Genomic DNA, 23,032 nt, shown 5'->3' on the forward strand with positions numbered 1-23,032 from the left:
TATTTTTATTTCCCAGCATTTTTTTCTGAAACACTCCAAGAACAAGTAACAGGGGAAAATGCATGTCTGAAGAAATAGTGCATGAACACTAGGCATGGCGCATTTTATCTAAACATGTTTTTTTTTTTTTTTTTCTCTAACGTCTGTACAGGATTCACTACATGAACTACACTAACACTATGGGAAAGGCCGAGCACTGACCGTCAGACATCGTTTCAACATGTTACTTGCCCCTTGACCCAGGGAGAGAAAAAAAAAAAACAGAAATACCAAAAAATATTCATGGCTTGGCTACCCCAGGTCCAAAGGGGTAGTCGCTCGCTTTATCAATTATCTGAAAGTTTACACACAATACATAGACTGTTCTATTCCTGTGTTCATTGGCTTAAAGTCCCTACCCGTTTAAAAAGGCAAATATATTATAAAAAAAGGGTTTCCTGTTTTATATTTGCAGTTTGATTTTTTTTTTTTTTTTAAGGATGCATATATTTGTTATTTCAATGTGAATTTAAATAAATAGGATCCTATGAAGACGATGGCTAGATTTCTTCACTGCTTTTTTGGAAAAAAAAAAGTCTACATCAAATGAAAATCAAAACAAAGTTATTAAAAATCCGCCCCCCCCCCCTCCCCTCCCCCCCCCGAAAGACAAATTCCTGTTACACCAAACAAAGTGACAGAAAATACTTGTCCGAATGGAAAAAATGCCACTAATCTAATTACAAAAAGTCAATATCTATTCAATTTGTGAAACCAAATCATATCAGGCTCATTTTTCCTCTTTGGGGAAAAAAAAAGCGCGCAACCAAATATGCTCGCGAGACAAAATTTCCCGTCTTCTGCAGACATATTTTGACGATTTGTTTCTGTGAAATACAAAATGTAAACATCGCAAAATAAATAGTGAAACAGAGTGACGCAGGACCCATGCTCATGCTCATGATCCCAACACTGTTGCATTTGTGTGTGTACAATTTCATTTGCATTTTTCAAGTGCAAAAGCATGATGACAAATTTGCTTGGATTCAAGTAACAGAAAAAAACAAAAACAAACATATACTAATGATACAAATATACTATCTTACAAGGTAGTGATATTCCCAATTTACAAAATGTACATTTATAATATCGACAAATTGGTTAAAATATTTTTGATATGCTCGATTCTGTATAGGTCCTTGTATTATGTCCCCTCAGTGGCGGGGGGGCTGGGGCTTGCATTCTTCCTCTGGGAGGTCACCGCCTGTCACATTCACCGGTCTGATCAGAGACTGGGGGGGGGGTGTTCGAGGATAGGGGGAGGGAGAGGGAGAGAGAGAGAGAGAGAAACAGAGAGAGAGAGAGAGAGAGAGAGAGAGAGAGAGAGAGAAAGAGGGGGGAGACGCTATGTAACCTCCATTGCCAGTGTGGTCTCTGATATTCCATTCAAAAGTCTCTCTGGCTCATGATTCTCCCTGTAAGCGACAGATAAGGGAATCAAGCTTTGTTCTTTGTTTTGATTCTCTGTACACAACATTCAGTGAATATCAAGTTGCTCTGGAAAGCAACGAAGCAAGTAAACGAGTTACACCAATATCCACAGGTGGAGAGGTATTAGAGCCAAAAACAGCCTGGCAGCATCAAGGCTAATAGATGAGAGAAAAATGGGGCTTGGATCATGGAACTTTTACCTCTGTTATCTCTCTTTGTCTATTTATGAAGTTATCTTGTTTGGATTACTGGATTTCTTTTTCACTACCCTGAACTAGGGCTGGGCAATATATCGATATTATATCGATATCGTGATATGAGACTAGATATCGTCTTAGATTTTGGATATCGTAATATCGTGATATGGCATAAGTGTCTTTCCCTGGTTTTAAAGGCTGCATTACAGTAAAGTGATGTCATTTTCTGAACTTACCAGACTGTTCTAGCTGTTCTATTATTTGCCTTTACCCACTTAGTCATTATATCCACATTACTGATGATTATTTATCAAAAATCTCATTGTGTAAATATTTTGTGAAAGCACCAATAGTCATCCCTACATTATTGTCGCAATATCGATATCGAGGTATTTGGTCAAAAATATTGTGATATTTGATTTTGTCCATATCGCCCAGCCCTACCCTGAACTGCTTTCATCCCACACCTGTAAAGCACTATGGATTACGTTGCCGATGTGCGATATAAATTCGACTTGATGGACGCATACCTGGCCAGGCTGCCGACGGCGCTGGCGGGCGTGACCTTGGGCACGCAGTCCAGGGTGGTGGCCACGGTGGCCAGCTTTAAGGCAGACGGCGAGGGGGCGGAGGGCCGGGCGCTGTGGTGGTGGTGGGCGGGGGAGACGGCGCTCACGTGGCTCCTGTGGTTGGGGAGGGACTGCGGCGAGGGGGAGGAGGAAGAGTGGGCGGGGAGCAGCGGGCCTCCGGCGCCCGAAGATGACACCCGCCCCGAGACCCCCGACCCGCTGTGAGATATGCTGGTGGAGTGGGGAGGTCTGGAGGTCCCTGTGGAGCAGAAGTGTACATGAGTATGTAACTACTAGGGATGTGTCCCATTAGTACACTATGAAGTAAGACAAGACAAAGGCATATTCTACACCAACGTTGTCATGGTAACCCAAATTTTGATACCACTTCGATACAACTGGGAAAAACTGAATTCAATATTGAAGATATGAACATTAAATATTTTAACCAAACCACCTCCATAGGCTCTATATGTGTGGATTGGAAGGACAGATTCCCATTTGATTGTTATTAGATTCGTAGGTTTATCCACTAATGAGGGATTTTCTTCTGTTGCCCAGGTAATGAAGCCCTGTTTGGATGATCTTTGCACATTGTCTTCATCATCCCTATGTTTATGTATTTCAATTGTGAGATTCAATGTATTTTTCTATATTCATATTTTTTCTTAAATTATTATTTTGTTCTTCCTATTTTCTATTTCTACTATTATATGATTGAATTTGGCTATTTTAATTTTGTATTAGGTGAAATTATGATAATGTTACCCTGAGATTTACCATTAGCCTAATATTATTTTTGGATGAATTGTTTGTAACTTTAACTATATGATTACATTTTTGTATATAAATTGATGTAGTTGCCGTCCATCATAGATTGTGGAATGTGCATTTCTGATGGTGGGTTGTGCCTTCTAATTGGCTGAATGCATACAGACTGTGGGACTGATTGCCTGACAGCTCTTGGTCCCTGATTGGCCTCACCTGAGGAGGTGTTGGCTCTATCTGTCTGGAATGTTCTTTGTTCCTCAGTTTTACCTGATGAAGGTCTAAGGACCGAATCGTTCTATCAGTAATAAAGTTTACTGCAAGTAAAAGGACAGTGTGCGGGAATTCTCTCTTCTCTTGCCTATGGATTGGAAGACTTAAAAGAAGGATTGGAACAGACAGAGCCTGTCTGGCTGCTGACAGCAGACTGCAGCAGTCAGAGCCAAACAGCTGAAAACATGGCAGCAGTGTCAAACAGTCCACCACATTTTGTACTGGATCAGAAAGTCAGACACCAGCAGACATCAAAACCCCTATGGAAAAGTTGCTACAAAGCTGCCCAGGTCAATGTGGCAGCACAAGTATTTCAGCAAAACTTCAGCAAAACTCTCGGTTCTTTGAAATTCATGTTGAAGCTATGATGCTTTCATATAAGATAAAGCATAGAAGTTGTTCTATGACACTGCTTGATGGTGTTTATTGCTTGCCGTGGTATTGCAGTATCACATTTTTAGATATTAAACTTAGTATTGGTATTCAAAAACCTGATTTATCACAGCATAGTGAAATCTGATTCAATGGCACTGTTTATGAAATCAGAGGAAGAGATCTCAGTCGCTTATAAATCCCTGTTGGGAACAAATGAAGTGATGAATTAATACAAACTTATGTGTCTGTTCCTGTCCTCTTAGCCATGGAAATATGAATTACATTGGATTTAAAAATTTAAACAATGCCTTAACTACAGTGTCTATAAAAGCATAAAACTGGAATAGAAGGGGTTTGAGAGTTAGCCGCGATCACAAAGCCAGATCGCATACAAACAATTAACTCCTCTACAGCAAAGCCCTGCGTTAGAGCTGTGATGTGCTGACAGGTGGAGAAGCTGACCTGAAGGATGGAGGACACCGTTGACGCTGCTCTTGTGGGGTTTGTTCTCGTTGTTGACATGGCCCAGTGGCGGTGCGCTGATCACAGCAGAGGCTGCAAAGTGGGCGCTGGCAGAGTCCAGAGTCTTCGACACGCACTCACTGTAGCTGGCAATCTAAAAACACAACACAAGGTTACATATTCGTTTTTGATTTTTTTTGATGCATCTTAAATCGCAGCCCTAAGAATTTAAATTGAATTGACTCATAAGGACTAGGCATGGGACGATATGAAGATTTCATGTCACGATTATCCTGGCCAAAATAATTGCGATTCATGATATTATCCCGATAATCATCAAAATATGCTTAAAACTCTTAAAATGGCACTAAAACATACTGGAATCACTTTACCTTACATCTGGTTAAGAAACAAATATTTTTATTGCATCATAGGACACATATCTTTTTTTTGTGAACATCCTTTTTAGTGAAAAACAAACAAGGACAAATTCAGACTCTCGCCAACACCCAGCAGGTAATCACAATGAGAGAAAAAAAATCCATTAATAAAAAGAATCTACCTATCAACCTGATATCCAAGCATTCACATGGTTCAATTAGTTATGTGTTGTAAATGCACAGTAAATGAATACCTTGTTTTGTTTTCAGATCACACAGACAGAGGTACAGCAAGACAGCAGAATGAATGCAAAAAAAACCCAAAACAATCAAACAATCTTAAATAAGGTAATCATAAATTATAATGTCCCCCTGAATAAATAAAGGATAAATAAATAAAAAAATACATAAAAAATACCAACATTGTGTGAGTCTGTTCTTTAAATAAAATAAAGTCCAACTGGCATTGTGGCATAGAGTCAAACTGTACTACTTTGAACCCGTTTTAGTAAAAAAAAACTTTTCTGTCATCAAACAGCACTGCCAGCCTTGTGGCCTAGAGAGTGAGACGGGCCAAACCTTGGTCCTTTTCAAGATGGATTGAATGTCGCGAGGATATTCACAATTATCCCGATAATGGAAATTCACCAAGATAAAATTATCTTGAGTGTTTTTATCTCGATAAAAGATAAAGATAATATTAGAGCTGCAACGATTAATCGATTAGTTGTCAACTATTAAATTAATCGCCAACTATTTTGATAATCGATTAATCGGTTTGAGTAATTTTTTAAGAAAAATAAGTCAAAATTCTCCGATTCCAGCTTCTTAAATGTGAATATTTTCTGGTTTCTTTCCTCCTCTATGACAGTAAACTGAATATCTTTGGGTTGAGGACAAAACAAGACATTTGAGGACGTCATCTTGGGCTTTGGGAAACACTGATCCACATTTTTCACCATTTTCAGACATTTTATAGACCAAACAACTAATCGATTAATCGAGAAAATAATCGACAATGAAAATAATCGTTAGTTGCAGCCCTAGATAATATATCCTCCCATCCCTAATAAGGACCCTGCAGATTCTACCCCTCTCAGCTCGTAGGAGGCAGAGTGAGCATGTGCACGTTGTGAAGCGTCTACCTGTGTGTTGTGGCGTTCCGGCTGTGAGGATGGCTTGGCGGACGGAGCGGCTGTCTGCTGCTGCATCTGTGCCAGCTGCTGTTTCTGCATCTGGGCGAGCTGCTGCTGATGGGTCTGGTACTGCTCCTCTGTGATGCCCCCTGATGGCACAGACGAAAAGTGTCAGATCTAACGGTTCATTAAAGACTCGGTGTGTGTGTGTGTCCGTGATGTGAGCGACACAACCGTGAAGTTCAACAGAAGTCCGTTCATTTCCTGTGGAGATGAGCGACCACGGAAATTCGATGTGTGGATTTGTCAACACTCTCTTCGGATGGAAAAACCACACAGGATTTTCCACTAGTGCATACAACGTCCAATGCTGCTGCTGCTGAACAACTTGACGCTTAAGTTGTCTATCACACATTTTTAAGGTTGTATTCTTTTCTTTTTTTTTTATTATTTAGTAAGTAAAGATGGTAACAAACTGCATTGCATTTACATTTTGCTAACTTGCATTTACATTTCACAGCAAGATGGCCAACTGTATAAACATAAAAATACAATAAAATGGAATCCCTCCTTACATACTGTAATTGGCAATATCATGAGGGGTGTTTTTTTTCCTTGAAATTTTCATAGATTAGGCTAAATTATAGACGACACAGTGCATGGATAATTCCGAGTGCATTTCCAAACGGCTCGAGGCGATTTTCCCGCGTAGTTTGCACTATTGAATCACAAGCATTCATGGTTCGAACGCCTGTTTTGTCAATCAAATGTATATCAAACCTTGGAGTGCTGTACCTCATTTCGTTCAGAAAAGGGAGGACTTTCCAGTCAATATAATCTCACAAGCAAGGGGACATATCTGAGAGCATGACAGCTGAAATAAAAACACATGGGCTTTACTGATTTGGGAGGCTTCAACGCACGATATGTGATTTTCTGCCGCTAGGGGTCTTTCAATCAAAACAATAACAAAAGACAGAGTTTGATGACGTCATGAAATAGCGTGGGATCATGGGAGTTGTCGTCTTCATTGTTAAACAACCACCATTGCCTTTGTATTTTTAGGTTAGGATTCCTTCAGTGTTCATTGTTCAGGAGGTTTTTTACCGGGAGCCAAATTATCCGCAGAGGTCTCCTCCTCTCCAAAACAAACGGACCCGATAATTAAAACCAGTAAAAACACTGAATAAAGCAAAGGGAGGGGGGGGGCTTTGAGCCGAGCTGTTTGCTCAGCTTGTTTCTCTGATAACTTAAGATCCAGACGTCCGATGACTAAAATCCTTCATCCGGTTAAAAGATATAGTTACAAACGACCAAGATCTAAAAAGTGATGGTGACGTGACTTGAAACAGTAAGAAAGTAGTCGGCTGGAAATGTTTTCATCCGGCCGACAGCCGGCGCTCATGGAAAACTCTGCCACAGCTGATCTTTTTGCAGTCATCAGCCGTCAACAGCCAATCAGATTGCCAGTTCTCAACAACTTTTATTAGCAGACTACAGGAACAAACAGTCTGAAGAATTATGCTTGGAGAAGGGTTGCGTTGGTTTGTATGCCATAGATTAACAGCTCTGCCCTTTAGTTTGTAGTCCTGAATGGGCTATATGGATGGGCTTTCCGAAAAAAGCCAAAAATAAGGGCATCCACAAGATATCCGATATATACGTTTGTTCCCGGGGTTAAAATACATACATCCATCAGCATCAACTTTGTGCCTTTTCATCTTCAGTTACAATATTGATTTTTGCTAATTAAATGCTAATCAATGGTGAAAACGAACTACAATAGCAGTGACGTGCGACTTCCTTTACCTCTCGTTTATACGTTTTTTGTTGCCAGATCTTAATCTCCTGACTGTTATACATGCAAATTATTAACATTTTCATAGCGCTGCGCTGAATGGTTATTAATGTTGTTATTGTTCATGTATATTTGGCTTATTACGTCAAACAGCTAGCAAATGGCTGTTGTAGTGCTCTTTCCCAAACGATTAGCATTTCACTAGCATCAATCAATATAAAAAGTAATTGAAGGACGAAAATTCACAAAGGTGACGTTAGCTGATGTATTTAATTTCATGGAACAAAACGTAGTATAGCTAGTAAGCCTCTGTGTAGCACATCAGTTTATTTTTCGCATTTCTTGCAAATTCCATTCATATATTCCATTGGAAAGTAATTTTTCTGTTAAACCTGCAGTAGGTAACTTTTATGGATTAACATTTATTTAGAGGTAATAAACATAAATCTCCACGTTTGGTGGCCAACAACGAGCAGCATAATGTGTCAGAATCTCAGAAGCTAATTAGCACTTGCTAGCTAGCGATGTTAACTCGTCAAAACAATGCAGCATTATGAAAGGCAATAACAAAGCAGTGACAAATACATGATTTGCCTGTTCAAAACGTCATAGCTACATCAGACCACTACATAGATGCAATCAGAGCCTCTGGCTCCGCCCCAAATGAGTCAGAACAGTATGACCCATCAACCAAGTTGCTTGCAGTGTGAAAGTGAGATTAGTGCCAGTACACATGGTCACCAGTAAAATCACTTTGATTTCCTATGGAGAGGGGAGTGGTGCCAATCTCAAGAGGCAGCAGTACTATTTCAAATTTCAACCAAGTTGCTATGTTCCATGTTAAAAATTATTTGAACCGTGACCCAGTTTGCAGCTGACCTTTCAATACGGTTCCAATTAGCTACCACAATCTCAATAGAAAGAAAGAACAAGAATAAGAGTCTGAATGGAAGCGTCCCTGCCGGGAACCAAACTCAGGTCTTCCAACTGAAACTCTGCAATCTAACTCCCTGCGGCACACTTTCACCCTGGTGACCAAAAGTGGTGAACAGAGCGAGCGACTGAACGACCGACACTGTGATCCACAGAGCCCCTGCTGCCCTGCTTTGACCAGGTTTATAAATTAAGGCTGTTGCTGTCTCCAACATCACCTAATGTTTTATCTTCTCAGACTCCCTGCATGAGAAATGAGCAACCTTTCATTTTTACCAGGATTTTGCAGGTAATGTCCAAATGCAGGTAAAATAAGTTTGATTTAATGGGTTTTTACTTCAGGCCTCAAAGGCAATAAAAACTCATTGGAAAGTGTGTACTTTTAAAGCAGCTGCACACTCCAATGGGACGCCAATATGCAGAGCAAAAATGCTTAACTTTGAATCAAAAGAATATCAGAAGAAGCCTCGCTGACATCTGCTCATACACCTGCAGCCTTCAGTATGGTGTGAATGCATAGTGAGTTTCCATACATTACTGGAGTGTGAAGCATGGCAAGTAGGTCTGGCACATCGCTTACGGTTATAACTTTGTATGGACACAACAGTGTTTTGACACAGAAACTGAGTAAACTTCCTCAAGTGCAATCCCTGAAAACCCCTGAAAGCAGTTCCTGCTTCAGTGGCAGCCGTTCCACCTCTGTGCACAAATCATGTAAAAAAAAAAAAAACACCAAACACAGACACTTCTGAGAACAGCGTCTGCATAGAAATGTCAGGATGGTGTGCGACCAGGGGTGGCTGACTGAGGGGGACAGGAAAGCCACAGACAAACAACTGACCTCATTTGACATTTTGTTTCCAGCCAAGGCAACAAAATGTGCTCTGGCAGTAACAATATTAGAAAGCAGGAAAGCAGCGTGTTCTCTAATGCGCGAGATGAAACGCTTCCATCTGACCACTTTACAGCACTTTAACCAAGAGAGGTCAGAGGTTATAATGGACAACAAATCTCCACATTCCTGAATCTGCACTGTGTATTCTGTGCAGCTAACAAATTTGGCGTTCCATGCCATACAGCACTTGAAACAGGAAATAGTGGGTGTCCAACATTATTTCAGAGTATCCACCTCGAGCCCAGCGTTTCACTTAATTAATCACAACAACAACAAATCGGGCAAATCCTGTCATAATATAAGGAATCCTTAAAACTGTGAAAGCAATGGCAAACATCTTTCATAGAATCCAAGTAAAAAGATCCCAGCCACAAGATCCCTGTTGGGAACAATCAATACTGACAAACGTGACATGTGTCTGTCCTGGTCCTCTTAGCAATGGAAATATGAATGAAATGGGATTTAAAAAGTAAGTTAGCCGCACTGACAAAGCCAGATGGGGCCAAACTAAAGCACCTCGTAAGCCTCTTTTTGACCCTGGAAAACACCTGGCTGAAAACTACCTAATGCAATGCATGCGTGAAATAATCTGTACAATACATTCTGCTATATTCCTGGAAGTGACCCATTTGTAAAATGTCCTGATACTCCCGGACTTTCCTAGAAAATGTATCAAATCCCCTGACTTCCCCTGAAATTTTTATGATATTCCAGGAACCCCGTGACCTGTGGGAAACCCTGTACATGATAACCCACCTGGTCCGTTGTTCTTGGTGTTCAGCGCCAGACCGCCAGTCACCCTGCCGTCCAGCGAGGGTCTCCCCGTCCTGCAGTCCCCATTGCCCTGGTCCTGAACGGGCCTTGGCCTGAAGCAGCGCCACCTAAGGGCCTGGATGTTGCTCAGGATCTCGGCCAGAGAGGAGGCGGCGGCGGCGCTCGCGGCCGAGCTCGGGGAGGCTCTCTGGGCGAGCGGGGGGGTGTCATGGAGGTCGGAGGCTCCGGTCCTGGAGACGGGGGGCGTTAAAACGTCTGGGTCCAGCTGCTTCAGCACCACATCCAGACCAGACGACGCCCGGTCCAGGATGACCCTGATAGAGGGGAATGAGGGAGAAAGAATGTTTCAGGAGGTAGCTCTATATGAAAATAAGTGTTTTAAGCTTTAGTATCACAACTGTGTGTTTATTCAGCAGTGCAAAAAGAAGGTGTTGGAGGTGGGAGTAGACCAGTTCACCTGCCGCCTCGGCCCATCCTGCGACGGCTGAGTCCCACCCAGCGCCGGGGCAGCGACAGAGCGGTGAGGGAGTGTCGGTGGCGTAGGGCCTCCATCCCTGCCAGCTCCGGGTGCTCCCACAGGACTCCCCCGTTCTGGTCCGTGTGGGGCTGCGGGTCGCAGAGAGGCATCAGTTAAGACACACACCGTGACCAGGGACAAGACCAGCACAAAGACAGTGGCTGTGGTGCCATGTGATTATGGATTGAATGTTAAGCTTTGAAATGTCACAAAAAATGAAATATGAATTAGGTAGGAATTTCAGTGATACAAAGATTATATATGCTTTTAATTAGTCTCGACTTGATTATCGCAATGCCCAGTTCACATGCCTTAATCAAAAAGATGTAAAACGCCCCAAATGTGCACAAAAATGCAGCAGCGCGGCTTTTTACTAGAACCAAGAGATTTCTCCCATTGTAGCATCTCTTCACTGGTTGCCTGTCCAGTTCAGAATTTATTTTACGGATTGTTTTTCAGGCTTTGTATGGCCTGGCCCATAGTTCTCTTTTCAAAATTTTGATCCCTTATGGACCGACTTGCCAGAGGAGCACAGGCTGGCAAAGTCAGTATCATCTTTTAAATCACCTCTTAAAACTCACTGTTACCGTAACTTATTGTTATCTTTGGCTTTTTCTTTGCCTTGTCTGTTTATTTATTACATTTGTTTTATCCCTATTTCTGTGTGTATTTATTTTACCTTTACCTTATTTTACTTTATTACCATTTTAGCTCATTGATTGATTGATTTAGCTCCATTTTATTGATCTGTCCTTTGTCAGTCATTTATCTCTTAATTATGAAGCACTTGGTAACTTGGTTTTGAAAAGTGCTATATAAAGAAAGATGACTATGATTAATATTCTTATTATTGGTATAGACATGGTGAGGCTTGCATGTCCTTCAGCCATCATGGTGTCATCTTCCTTTAAGAAAATTCAGTATGAGCAGTACGCTCCATTGGGGAAGAGTAAATAGGTTTTGCATGCTAAATGATTCATTTTATCATTTTCCGGGATGTTTCCATGAGCGGAAATCTAATATTTCCAGTTATTCCCTGACTTTCTCTGTTGTACATTTATGTGCAGAAACATTACACAAAACACAGGACCAGGCTGGACCTGATGAGCTCCAGTTGGGTTGAGCTCCATTTCTCACTCAACTGCTTAGGTTGGGGTAAAAAAATAATGTTGAATAACAAACATTAGCAACTCATAATTAGAAAATTATTCACTTTTGGCAGCTTCGGTTGAATTTGTGCTTACAACTCCCCTCGGGCTGAGTTCGTGTTTGGAAAGAAATCAGGCTGAATCGAGCCCAGCTCAAATTTTCATGCCCTGTCAAATTCAATTCAATCAAATGAAGACACTTACAGAGAGATACTGACACCCAGCTTTCCTTCTGAAGGCAAATACTCCATCGGGATCATTCTCCTCATCTGGTTCTGATGGGGGAGACTGCAGGAAGACACAGAGACAACTTTATAAGTTCACATAAGAATCCATAAAGTAAGCTACTTGTGACTGATCCAAGACCTATTCCTTATATATGTAACATACTGTATGTAACAATGCATTTAGTGCAACCAAGAGTGCAACCAAAGTCAAAGCAAATCTGATTCCAGTCCCTGTAACTTTAGCTAAGAATAATGAACTTCTGTCTTGACTGGGTGAACATCTGGGCTCTTTACCACAATTTACCTTCCCTGTTGTTCATACCAGGTAAGAACACATGAAGAAATAGCTGAATATGAGCATCAATCTAGACTTCAGTTTATTATGCTAGGCTTTCCCAGACTACTGGAATGAAAACTCCTGATGATGTTAGAGATACTGACCAGTGGCGGTGGATACTCCTCCTCTCCGGAGCTGTGGAAGTCGTACTGTTTGATGTCTGCCTTGTTGACGGTGTACTGGCTGGGGGGCCGGCCGGGCCGGCGCGGGGGGTACAGCTTGTCCCTTTTGGTGTACTTCTTCTTTGGCCTGACAAAATTGAAGGGAAGCTCGTCCTTCACGGAGACCTGGTGCAGTAGACCCGTCTTGTGCGTCTGGAGGAGAGAGGAAGAGATTAGCGGCCGCCGAAACGGACGAGCGGGAATGACGAGACCGTTTCAGCATCAAGAACAGACATCTGATTAAACTCGAAGTCGCTAAAAGCTGATATGAGGCCGGTACCTTGATTTTGATCTCAGCTTTGTGGCGGTTCCCGTTGGTGAGGGCGACTGGAGCGGTGTACACAGGCTTCTCAGCCAGAGGGACGGTCACCTCACTGAGAATGTCCCCAGTGAAGTCACCCATCTGATACCTGTAGTAACAAACACACAGTACATGGGGAATTAAAAAGGTAGCCACTTCATTTTCTCTTGTGAAGCCTGATAGATTTAAGGGGGATATTTTAACTTTTTATATTTGCAATTGGGTCTAATTTTTCTTCACCAGGCGCTCTTTACATTGTAGATTTGCCCTTTAAGCATCACTAAAAATGGCTTAATAGCATCCCGCATGCAAACAAGCTAGGTTGACGCTAGCTACCCTTTGGTTTAACTGAAAAATGCTGACAACGCTAACATTTTTCTGTAAATTAAAATGCCACTGCATACATTTTTTTCCACACCAATATGGAAAGGTAAGGTAAAGAAAAATAACACTGAACTTCAGACTGTCAAGGCATCCGTTTAACGTACAGCAGCATGTGGAGGACAGGCTGAGACGAGCTGTAAACACCAAGGCTGCAGTCCACTAACCGAGTGAAAACAGCAATAAATCTGACTGTGTGACACCTGGGCCCATATGAATAACTAGGGCTGCAACTAACGATTATTTTCATTGTCGATTAATCCGTCGATTATTTTCTCGATTAATCGATTAGTTGTTTGGTCTATAAAATGTCAGAAAATGGTGAAAAATGTGGATCAGTGTTTCCCAAAGCCCAAGATGACGTCCTCAAATGTCTTGTTTTGTCCACAACCCAAAGATATTCAGTTTACTGTCATAGAGATGTAACTGCAGAGGCTAACTCACTGTGTGTTTGGTGGTCCTACCAAGGAGGGTAGGGGAGTAGAAAATGACTGAATTTTCATTTTGAAAATCTGATTCTTTTAAAATGATTATCTAATTTCAGAGCACACAAAGTCATGACATTTGTTCCAAAAACTGAAATGGAAATTGGGTGGTAGAAGAGAACAAGGAGAAAGAGGACCCAGCTCAGAGAAAGCCAGTCACATCATGTGCCACACTGCACAGTATCTGCAAGTAGGGCTGAACGATTTTGAAAAAGTATCTAATTGCGATTATTTTGACTGATATTGCAATTGCGATATGATTTGCGATATTAGAGGGAATGATAATTTTTACATCATTATTCTCATTTGCATTGAAAAACGTATTCAAATGATTATGGTGTGATTTCTGCGGGGATCTGTACCAAACAAAGATGTTTTCTTAAGTCTGTAGAATATGATGTGTAGGCCAGGACATCTCTGCAGCACCACAATATTTACTTTAAAATGCTATTTTGACACATTTCACCTTTAACAAATATTGCACCTCCTGCGATTTGAAAATTGCAGTAGGCCATATTGCGATTTCGATAAAATTTAGATGAATTGTTCAGCCCTATCTGCAAGGCACGCAACGTCCTGCTTCCACCATGACAGTGCTAATGATAATGATGAGGGGGGTCTACTTATCCCACTGCCGGTACCGTCCCGTCACCATTCTGGGAGTGCTTCACAAACCTCATGTAAGGGGGGCCATAGCTCTACATGGAATCCACCCCCCCCCTCCCCCCAGGCTTTAAAAGGGGCCTTCACCTTTTCTCCACCACCTCCAGGGTGAGGTGCAGCAGCTCTCGCTTGGACTTCTCCCTCCTCTTGATCATCTCCAGGATGGTGACCGTCCGGCTGAACTCCCTCCTCAGCTTCAGCATCTTCTCATAAGACGCTTCGTCGTTCTTACGGTTCTGAGTGAGAGAGGGACACGATGAAAAATTATGCATAAAAAAAACAACCAAATATACAATAAATATTTGAGCTTAGGATTCTCTATATGGCCTAAACATGGCATTAGAGAAAATTAAAATGGTGCACTATTCTTAATTAGGATCCCCATTAGCTGACACTTCAGCAACTGCTTGTCTTCTTGGGGTTCAATTAATGGTAGTGATAACAATAAATTAAGATAAATATAATAAACTATTTTGTTTAAGGAGAAATAAGTAATGTCTAATGACTGCCTCACAGCACAAAATGGCCATAATATAATGTATCTGTGGGGGGTTGATAGGGATGTTGATCAATACCAATGACTCAACGATTTCTCGGCCAGCTAGTGAGATTTCTGGCTTTCAAAACTCATTTTCCGGCCCATAACTTTATTCTGGAACAAAAACTCCCCACCCACTGGAGCTTCAAGATTTGTCCTATACGATCACAAACTTCAAAAATTAGTGTTCAGGTGATGATCTTCTCCAGGTTTTAAAAAAAAAAATAAAAACTGAATACCGCAAGGACATGAGCTTTTAAAAAAGGAGGCAATTCAGCCACATTCACCTTGCGGGTCTGCATCTTCTCCGTTCGCCGTCTGAAGGCCACGTAGGCGTCGTTGTTGGTGGAGCCGTCCCGCTTCTCCTGTTTGATCTGCGGGATGAGCGTAGGCCCCCTGCAGTTCTTCCTCTTCCTCACCCAGTAGTCGTACACCGACTTCAGGAGGTAGTCGTCCTCGTTCAGCAGCAGCTTGGCCTCTGGCAGAGACACCAGCTGCAGACGCGGAGATGGGGAGAGAGTCAGAGAGGAGGCCGGTGCACAGCGGGGGTCCCACACTCACTCGGACATCAAAGTAGGGCTGGGCGATAATTCAATATTATCGTTTATCGTCTTTCAGTGGAATCATATCGTGATGATATGAAGATATTTTGATATCGTGACACACATTTCTGCTGTCTGAATTGATGATGACAAGCAAATTTTACTTAAAAACTCTCATAAAATGAGGTATGGTAGGAATATTATTTGAATATTTCTGATTTGTTTGACATCACACCTAACATTACCATTCGGTTCAATGAGATGAACATTCATTTGATTATTTAATGTGATTTTGCATACATGAACCATATCGTGATATATATTGATATCGAGAAAAATCCTTATATATTATATTGATTTCAACCATATCGCCCAGCCCTACATCAAATTCAATGATCTTTCGATAACTTTCAAGGACAATTGGCATGTTTGGGGGGTGAGGCATGAAAGTCAAAATTAGATATTATAATGGTCTCATTTTTTAGTCATGACCTTGTCAAGTCGAGAAATCATACTGAAATCATTCATTGTAAAACGGCTTCAGTATCAATGCAAATCTCCATCACAGGGTTTTTGCTGAGGAGACTTATTGATCCTACCACAGAGAAAAGGCTAGAGCTGGGCCATATTGATGAATTTGGGTACTATATTGTAATTTAATAAGTACATTCAAGGCCATCCATTAATTTTCAAAAAACCTTTAAGCCTTTATTTCATTTGTCTCAAATGCACAAATTTTCCAAGGCCGTGGGAACCCTGCAATATGGACCTACCTTTCTATAAAAAAAAATGCAACAATATGTACTCCTTATCCAATACACATATACACTCCAAACAAAGTTATAGAACTCATTTAGAATCACACACTTCTATCTGCAATTTCTTTCCAGCTGTAAATTTCATGTGAATGCATGGTGTACAGAACAGATTTCCACAGATTTCCAAATCCTCAATTCTTGGGCTTGTACTGCACTGCAACATGTACAGTGAGTGTATTGAACCGAAGAGATTTTTTTTTATAAAACAGGGAATAATGTATATACGCCAGACAGGGGGAGGAATCAAGGCAATACAAAAGAAAGTGCAAGACGCCATGGGCAGAAAAAGTAGGAAAAGGTGAAATCTCCGACAGAACTAAATGAAAGAGACGTGCCGAAAAACTGAAACACCCTCCAAAAACAAATTCACATCCCAGCCCAAAAAAAGCGACAACAGATTGCTTGCTGTACAAGCATAATGCAGGTGACAGGGGTGCAGCGAGGGGGGGGAAACGAGGGGTACTTTCAGGGGGGGCACCTGGCCAGAGGAGACCCAGAATTCCTAGCGGTACGGACGCCTATGCCATGGAGAAGAGACTCAAGATTTGCAATCCGAGCTTTAGCACCACTTAAGAGGAGACCAGACACTGAATTACAGTTATGATTTGAGTCACATCATCAGTCACAATTCAATATACTGCGTACCTGGTTTGCGCTGGCCTTTTCCAACCTGTCCACCATTATCTCAAACTGTAAAGGTTTGATCTCCATTTTGCGGTTGAGCCTGTTGAGCAGCGTCTCGTCCTCCGAGTCCATGTCGTAGTCCGGCTGCTCGTTATCCAGACCCAGGGCTGCAGGAGGGAAACACACTGATGTTAGACTGGACATGGGGGGAAGAACAGGACATACACCCTCCCAGCCATGGTTCACGTTACTCAGGGTAGAACAGGAACACCAGCCAAATGCAGGATAATGTGTTTTTTTGTGGTTCTTAAGTTGGTCTACTGTATGTTGTAACCATCATCTGGAGGTCCTTCTCTATTCTAAAAATTTAACTGGCTGGGAAAACAGTGTGTAACAGTGGCTGGTTAACTTTGGGACTTGCTGGTTTAAAAAAAAACAAAAAAACCCATAAATAAATAAAACATACACACCCACCAGTATCGGAGAGATGCTGACCATCACAAACTAAAAAACTATCTTGAAAAAAGACTGCCGCACACTTCTAGCTTCTATGCATCAATAATTTACTTACTGTATGCCAACGTTTCAACATATGTCTTCATTAGGGCAAAAATGATAAATTACTGATGTATCAAAGCAGTGAGTGTGCGGCAACCTTTTTTTCAAGATAGTCGTTTCGTCTGCGATGGTCAGCAAGATAATTCAGGGGTTTACCAGACACTTTGTCCTGTGGGCAAAAACGTTTCCTGCTCCGATATTAATATTGTTGTCACTTTATGTACAGGGTAACAATTCACGGAAGGGTCTTTCTACCGTCCCAAACACTACGGGCCTGCCTGCAACTACACTGCCTTCAACACTGTATCTTTGCCTCTGTGTAACAAATGCCTAATGAGTCTTTCTGACTACTGAATGCCATGTGGGGCTGCAACCATGTATGTTTATAGGTTTTAGGGATGCACAATTTATCATATCTTGATTTTAGCTTCCAATATTAATGAATGTATAATTCTGTGATATTGAGAATGTTTGAATTAAGTGTCATTTAGAACAGTGGTTCTCAACATGGGGTCCATGTTGAGGGGGTTCCAGGGGGTCCCCAGCAAATTGATGAATTGTTAAACTTCACCATTATTTCATTTACAAGAAGTTAACACAATTAGAGAATGTAGAAGAATTACTGTTTTGATCATAGTTTCTCTGTTATCTCTCTACCTACAATACAGATATTCTTGTAATTCTGGACAAAATCATATCTAACAATAAAATATTCTCAGATTTGGGTCTGAGAGACAAAATCTCAATGGAGGACTGTCTAAATGGGGGTCCGTGGCTCTAATCTGGACTAAATTAGGGGTCCTTGATATGAAAAAGGTTGAGAATCACTGATTTAGAACGCCTACCGTATCAAATCCATCACTTCCATTAACACTGCACAGCTATTCACAGTAAGCACTGTGTTCCATCATAGCTACTGAGTGTAAGATATATAACTTATCTGTGTCCGAAATAAACTTTTTGGCTGATCTGCCAAGGTAAACTAAAAGATTTCCTGCAAATATCATCTCACCCCCAGGCCTTGATTTGTTTTGAAGATTTTGTCTGGTGTTCAATATGATTTACGCAGATAGACATCTTGCCCCTGCTAACTAGGTCATATCACTGTAGAGATGAAGATTGTTCTTCACAGCGACAAATATCAGAATATGTGAGATGATTGGCAGGGTTCCTACACGGTTTCCATTCCATGTTCTTGACTGGATTTGATTTTGGTGGGTATTTGATATAATGCATGCTGACAGCGGCTGGGTAATAAGAGCGTCCCTCTATCTGAACATTATTCTTCACATCAACAAAAACTGTGGACTCAAAGTGGCTCTACAGCAACATAAAAGCTAGAGTTATGTGTGTATCGGACCTGAACCGCAACATTTTCCATACTTTTCCAGACAGTTTTTCAAATTCCCAAACTATTCAAGACCTGGAAATGATCAAATTCATTTTTAATACTTTTCCAGACTTTCTATACCTGCGTAGGAACTCTGTATATATTTTTTTTTAGTTGTGTACTTACATTATCCCAAATGTTTCCAACAATGTTCAAACCCAGAGAAATCCGTAATTTTTTTCAAGGTAGTGGTGCGTTTCATTTGGTCGCCTGTCAACGGCGTCATATCCCCTTTACCCCCTAACTTCCTGTCAACGGCGTCATATCCCCTTTACCCCCTAACTCCCTGTCATGGCGTCATATCCCCTTTCCCCCCTAACTTCCTGTCATGGCGTCATATCCCCTTTCCCCCTTAACTTCCTGTCATGGCGTCATATCCCCTTTACCCCCTAACTTCCTGTCATGGCGTCATATCCCCTTTCCCCCCTAACTTCCTGTCATGGCGTCATATCCCCTTTACCCCCTAAATTCCTGTCAATGGCGTCATATCCCCTTTCCCCCCTAACTTCCTGTCATGGCGTCATATCCCCTTTACCCCCTAACTTCCTGTCATGGCGTCATATCCCCTTTACCCCTAACTTCCTGTCATGGCGTCATATCCCCTTTACCCCCTAACTTCCTGTCAATGGCGTCATATCCCCTTTACCCCCTAACTTCCTGTCAATGGCGTCATATCCCCTTTACCCCCTAACTTCCTGTCAATGGCGTCATATCCCCTTTACCCCCTAACTTCCTGTCAATGGCGTCATATCCCCTTTACCCCCTAACTTCCTGTCAATGGCGTCATATCCCCTTTACCCCCTAACTTCCTGTCAATGGCGTCATATCCCCTTTACCCCCTAACTTCCTGTCAATGGCATCATATCCCCTTTACCCCCTAACTTCCTGTCAATGGCGTCATATCCCCTTTACCCCCTAACTTCCTGTCAATGGCGTCATATCCCCTTTACCCCCTAACTTCCTGTCAATGGCATCATATCCCCTTTACCCCCTAACTTCCTGTCAATGGCATCATATCCCCTTTACCCCCTAACTTCCGGGGAAACACCAGATGATCCGTCAGAGAGTGAGGAAGGAAGTCGGCCAACTAGCTAGCTAGCCGCTCTAGCTGGTCTGTTGTTTTTTTCATTCTATTGTTTTTATCGCTCACTGTGACGGATCACGATTATTCAGTCGCCGAAGCTGTCCCCGTAAAAAAAAAAAAAAAACTCCCATGATCCCACGCTACTTCACGACGTCATCAAATTACGTCTTTTGTTATTGTTTTAATTGAGAGACCACTAGCGGCAGAAATTACATACGTTTGTGTGTTTAAACTCTGAATCTTATGTGTTTTTTTTTTATTTCAAGTTTCAGCCTTCATCTTTAATATAACGATGTCACCCTATCCATTTTCAGTGCTGTTGTGTGTATGGAATCGGGGCACTGGCTGAAACGTTCAATGTAGAGAACAAGAGCAGATGTCACATTTTGATATTAATCCTCTGGTAATGTTAGTCCACACAAAACGTCTACACAGGGAACGTTGTACAGTGCCTCTCACCATCCACAAGACAGCAAAGTCACAGCAACAACCCCAAGGTAAAGCACGTGTCTATACATCACAGTGTGAATAAGGATCACAGCTAATATGACACTGATTCAGAAGGGTCAATGTTAATTTAAGATGCAAAAAGTGCAAATACATAATGTTCTCCAAGGCTTCCAGATGATTTGTGAATAATAACTGTAACCGTTACACCCAGCAAAATAATTGAGATGATCATTTTAGTAAGTTTTTGCAGGATTCAACCCCACCCTCCTCCATTGTTAGGTTTTGTGAAGCCAGCTATCGCAAGGATAACAGTATATTGAAGTTGCTTCGTGACACAGGGCACAGGACAGACAGCTGTGAAGGAAACATAGCACTACTCACGCTGTATGTGGATGAGCTGCTTGGGCACCTTGAGCTCTCCTTTGTACAGGCGGTCGTAGTAGGTGATGTTGCTCTCGGCCTCGGGCACCGGGATGACCATGTTCTCCTTCTTCTCCCTGAACACCTGCTGGGCTGAGATGGCCCTCTGGAGGTGGTGCTCCTGGAGGAGGGCAGCCAACACACGGTGTTAGTCCGTTTAGAGGTGCAGAACTACTATGGCAAAAGACTCACACACACACACACCATCACATGCACATAACCTAGGGTGACCACATTTTCAAACCCCCAAACCGGGACCCTGAAGTGTCCCGCACGTTCATGCACGCATCATAGGCGTTTTCATCAGGATGGGGGACAATTACTTCAGCACTTAGCACACCTAGTGATGCACCTTTCAACACCATGGACAGAGCCTCAGCAAACGAAAAATGATGTTTTATCTCCAAAAATCCACCAAAACATAATTTATTTGAAAACTGTATAATAACACTAGTATGTTTAATATGTATGTAATGTTTAGTATGTATAATGAGCGGGACAGAACATGATAAACGTCTATGTAAGCGCTGAAAACAAGTATAATACTATTATTATTATTTTAATTGTGGTGAAAACCGGGACAATTTGGTAAGTGAATGTTGAAAACCGGGACATTTTAGTGTTTTACAGATATTCGTCGGGACTCGGGACACCCATCTTGAAACCGGGACATCTGGTCACCGTAACATAACCCAAAAACTATTTTGTTCACAAACATCCTACATTGATGAAGCCTATATTCACATACTTAATTACCTTATTTGGTTTCAGCTGCATGATGAAACTTTTTGCAACAACAAACTATGCACATCCAAGCAGCTACAAGTGCTTGCATAGGTTTAACTTTACAAAATGCTAAGTTCAAGTTCAAAATGTACATGTGTGTTTGGGGGCTGCAGTTGCACCAGGAGCCAAAGTAGCCCAGTCTCCAAATATGCCTCAGTAAATTAGCTACTGCTGCTATGCTACACTTGAGCTGGTGTGTAAATTGGAAATGTACACCCACGGAATTGCGTAAATACCCATTACATTACACAGGCCAGTGTACACATTAACAGCTTCTAATTGGGTAAGCTAATAGGAAAATTAAGTGTTAGCAGGCTGAACAGGGCATGAAACTTTTAAGTCAACTGACAAGTGGATGCAGAATTAGACTTGCCGAGTTCATTTCTTAGCTACCAAAGTAGCTTTAAGAACAGAAACGCTTGTTTTTAGCATACGCTGGTTGCCTGCCAAACTGCCTCGTAGAGTGACACATTTATGAGCATTAGCCATAATTTACTAGCGATTGGCTGGTAGCTAGTCCTATAGAGGTGAGGCGGCAAGGCGAAGCACGCCTGCTGCATCCGCCTGCGTCGCCAGTCGCCAAGAGAACTACGCAGAAACGTTTACGTCACAGCCACAAAATGCGCCGAAACCTCAGTGGCGCTACGCAAACGGCGTACAACGTACGTAGCGTGTACGTCAACGCCGTAAATTCGGAGGGCCCGGTAATTCCCCGTACACAGCTTACGCACAAGAACTTGCGTAAACCCTTCATGAATACCACTGTTCCACATAGCACACGGGTGATCCCCAAAAGACTATCTTTTATTTAAAACATAACCATACCAATTCTTCCTCTTTTTCCATCCCCGTTGGCATCTGCGGGACTGCCCGGTTGATAGAGACGCAGTCGTTCAGGTCCGGAAGGTCTCTGTTGCGGTAAATCGGGAGAGGTTTGGCGGCGTCTAGCGCTCGCGCCCGGAACGATAATTTACTCATTGTTTGCGCCTAGCGTAGTCACCGAGAATACGAAGGAAACATGAATCCCGCCAGAAAACGATCAAAATATCGATGTAAATCCACACGGGACGCGACTGTTTCCGCTAAAGTAGAATTCATTTGTTTCCGCTCGTCCGAAAACCCGTGCGAAAAGCCATTTGTGTTCGAGTTTAACTTGACGTGACAGCTGTTTTTCTCGGCTCCTCTGCTCTCTGCGCCATGAAAAACATGGCGGACATGTCCACACAGCGGCGGAGCAATCCCGTCAGCCAGTGCGACACGTCTGAAAAACACCACACGGGCCGTGGCGGTGCGTGCGCAGCTCATGCAACATGTATGAAGAAACAGCCCACACTGGTGGCAGGCATGATAGGCTGCTGCTTTGAAGATGTTAAGAGAATAAAAACTTAAGTTGTGTTCACCATTTAAATTAGGATCAGCTTGATATCAAAGGTTGTTCGCTTAACCTTGACCTGTTTATCAACCTTATTAAATAACTAAGCTGATTTCTTGAATTAACATGATCTAACATGGAACTTAAGTCCCAAACTGCAAGAGTAGAGAAGTATAATTAGCTGTTTTAATACATTAGTC

The 23,032-nt window shown here is 42.0% G+C and overlaps 1 protein-coding gene across 1 annotated transcript; it reads right to left on the reverse strand.

The window, feature by feature from the left end:
* Nucleotides 1-653: 653 nt before the first annotated feature.
* Nucleotides 654-22,667, reverse strand: epc2 (enhancer of polycomb homolog 2 (Drosophila)). The gene is made up of 14 exons (XM_071522159.1): nucleotides 22,286-22,667; nucleotides 20,636-20,795; nucleotides 16,794-16,939; nucleotides 15,076-15,282; nucleotides 14,338-14,486; nucleotides 12,701-12,830; nucleotides 12,364-12,573; nucleotides 11,900-11,983; nucleotides 10,488-10,636; nucleotides 10,013-10,344; nucleotides 5,640-5,779; nucleotides 4,115-4,268; nucleotides 2,198-2,495; nucleotides 654-1,454 (listed from the first exon to the last, which is right to left on the reverse strand). Exons 1-14 carry the CDS (start codon nucleotides 22,436-22,438, stop codon nucleotides 1,385-1,387), a joined length of 2,382 nt encoding a protein of 793 aa, XP_071378260.1. The 5' UTR covers nucleotides 22,439-22,667; the 3' UTR covers nucleotides 654-1,384.
* Nucleotides 22,668-23,032: the final 365 nt, after the last annotated feature.

Source organism: Centroberyx affinis, unplaced genomic scaffold (genome assembly GCF_046629955.1).
Source record: "Centroberyx affinis isolate AG114_WGS23_722 - 3 ecotype Tasmania unplaced genomic scaffold, CSIRO-AGI_Caff_v1 ptg000962l_1, whole genome shotgun sequence".
Lineage (NCBI taxonomy): Eukaryota > Metazoa > Chordata > Actinopteri > Beryciformes > Berycidae > Centroberyx > Centroberyx affinis.

Bases quoted from the DNA above. Each gene is read 5' to 3' on its own strand.
- epc2 (XM_071522159.1), bottom strand. From the start codon at position 22,438: ATGAGTAAATTATCGTTCCGGGCGCGAGCGCTAGACGCCGCCAAACCT. The intron at 15,283-16,793 runs GTACGCAGTATA...CCGCGTCTGCAG, and splicing joins AAAAGGCCAGCGCAAACCAG to CTGGTGTCTCTGCCAGAGGC. The intron at 5,780-10,012 runs GTGGGTTATCAT...CTGTGCCATCAG, and splicing joins CACCAAGAACAACGGACCAG to GGGGCATCACAGAGGAGCAG.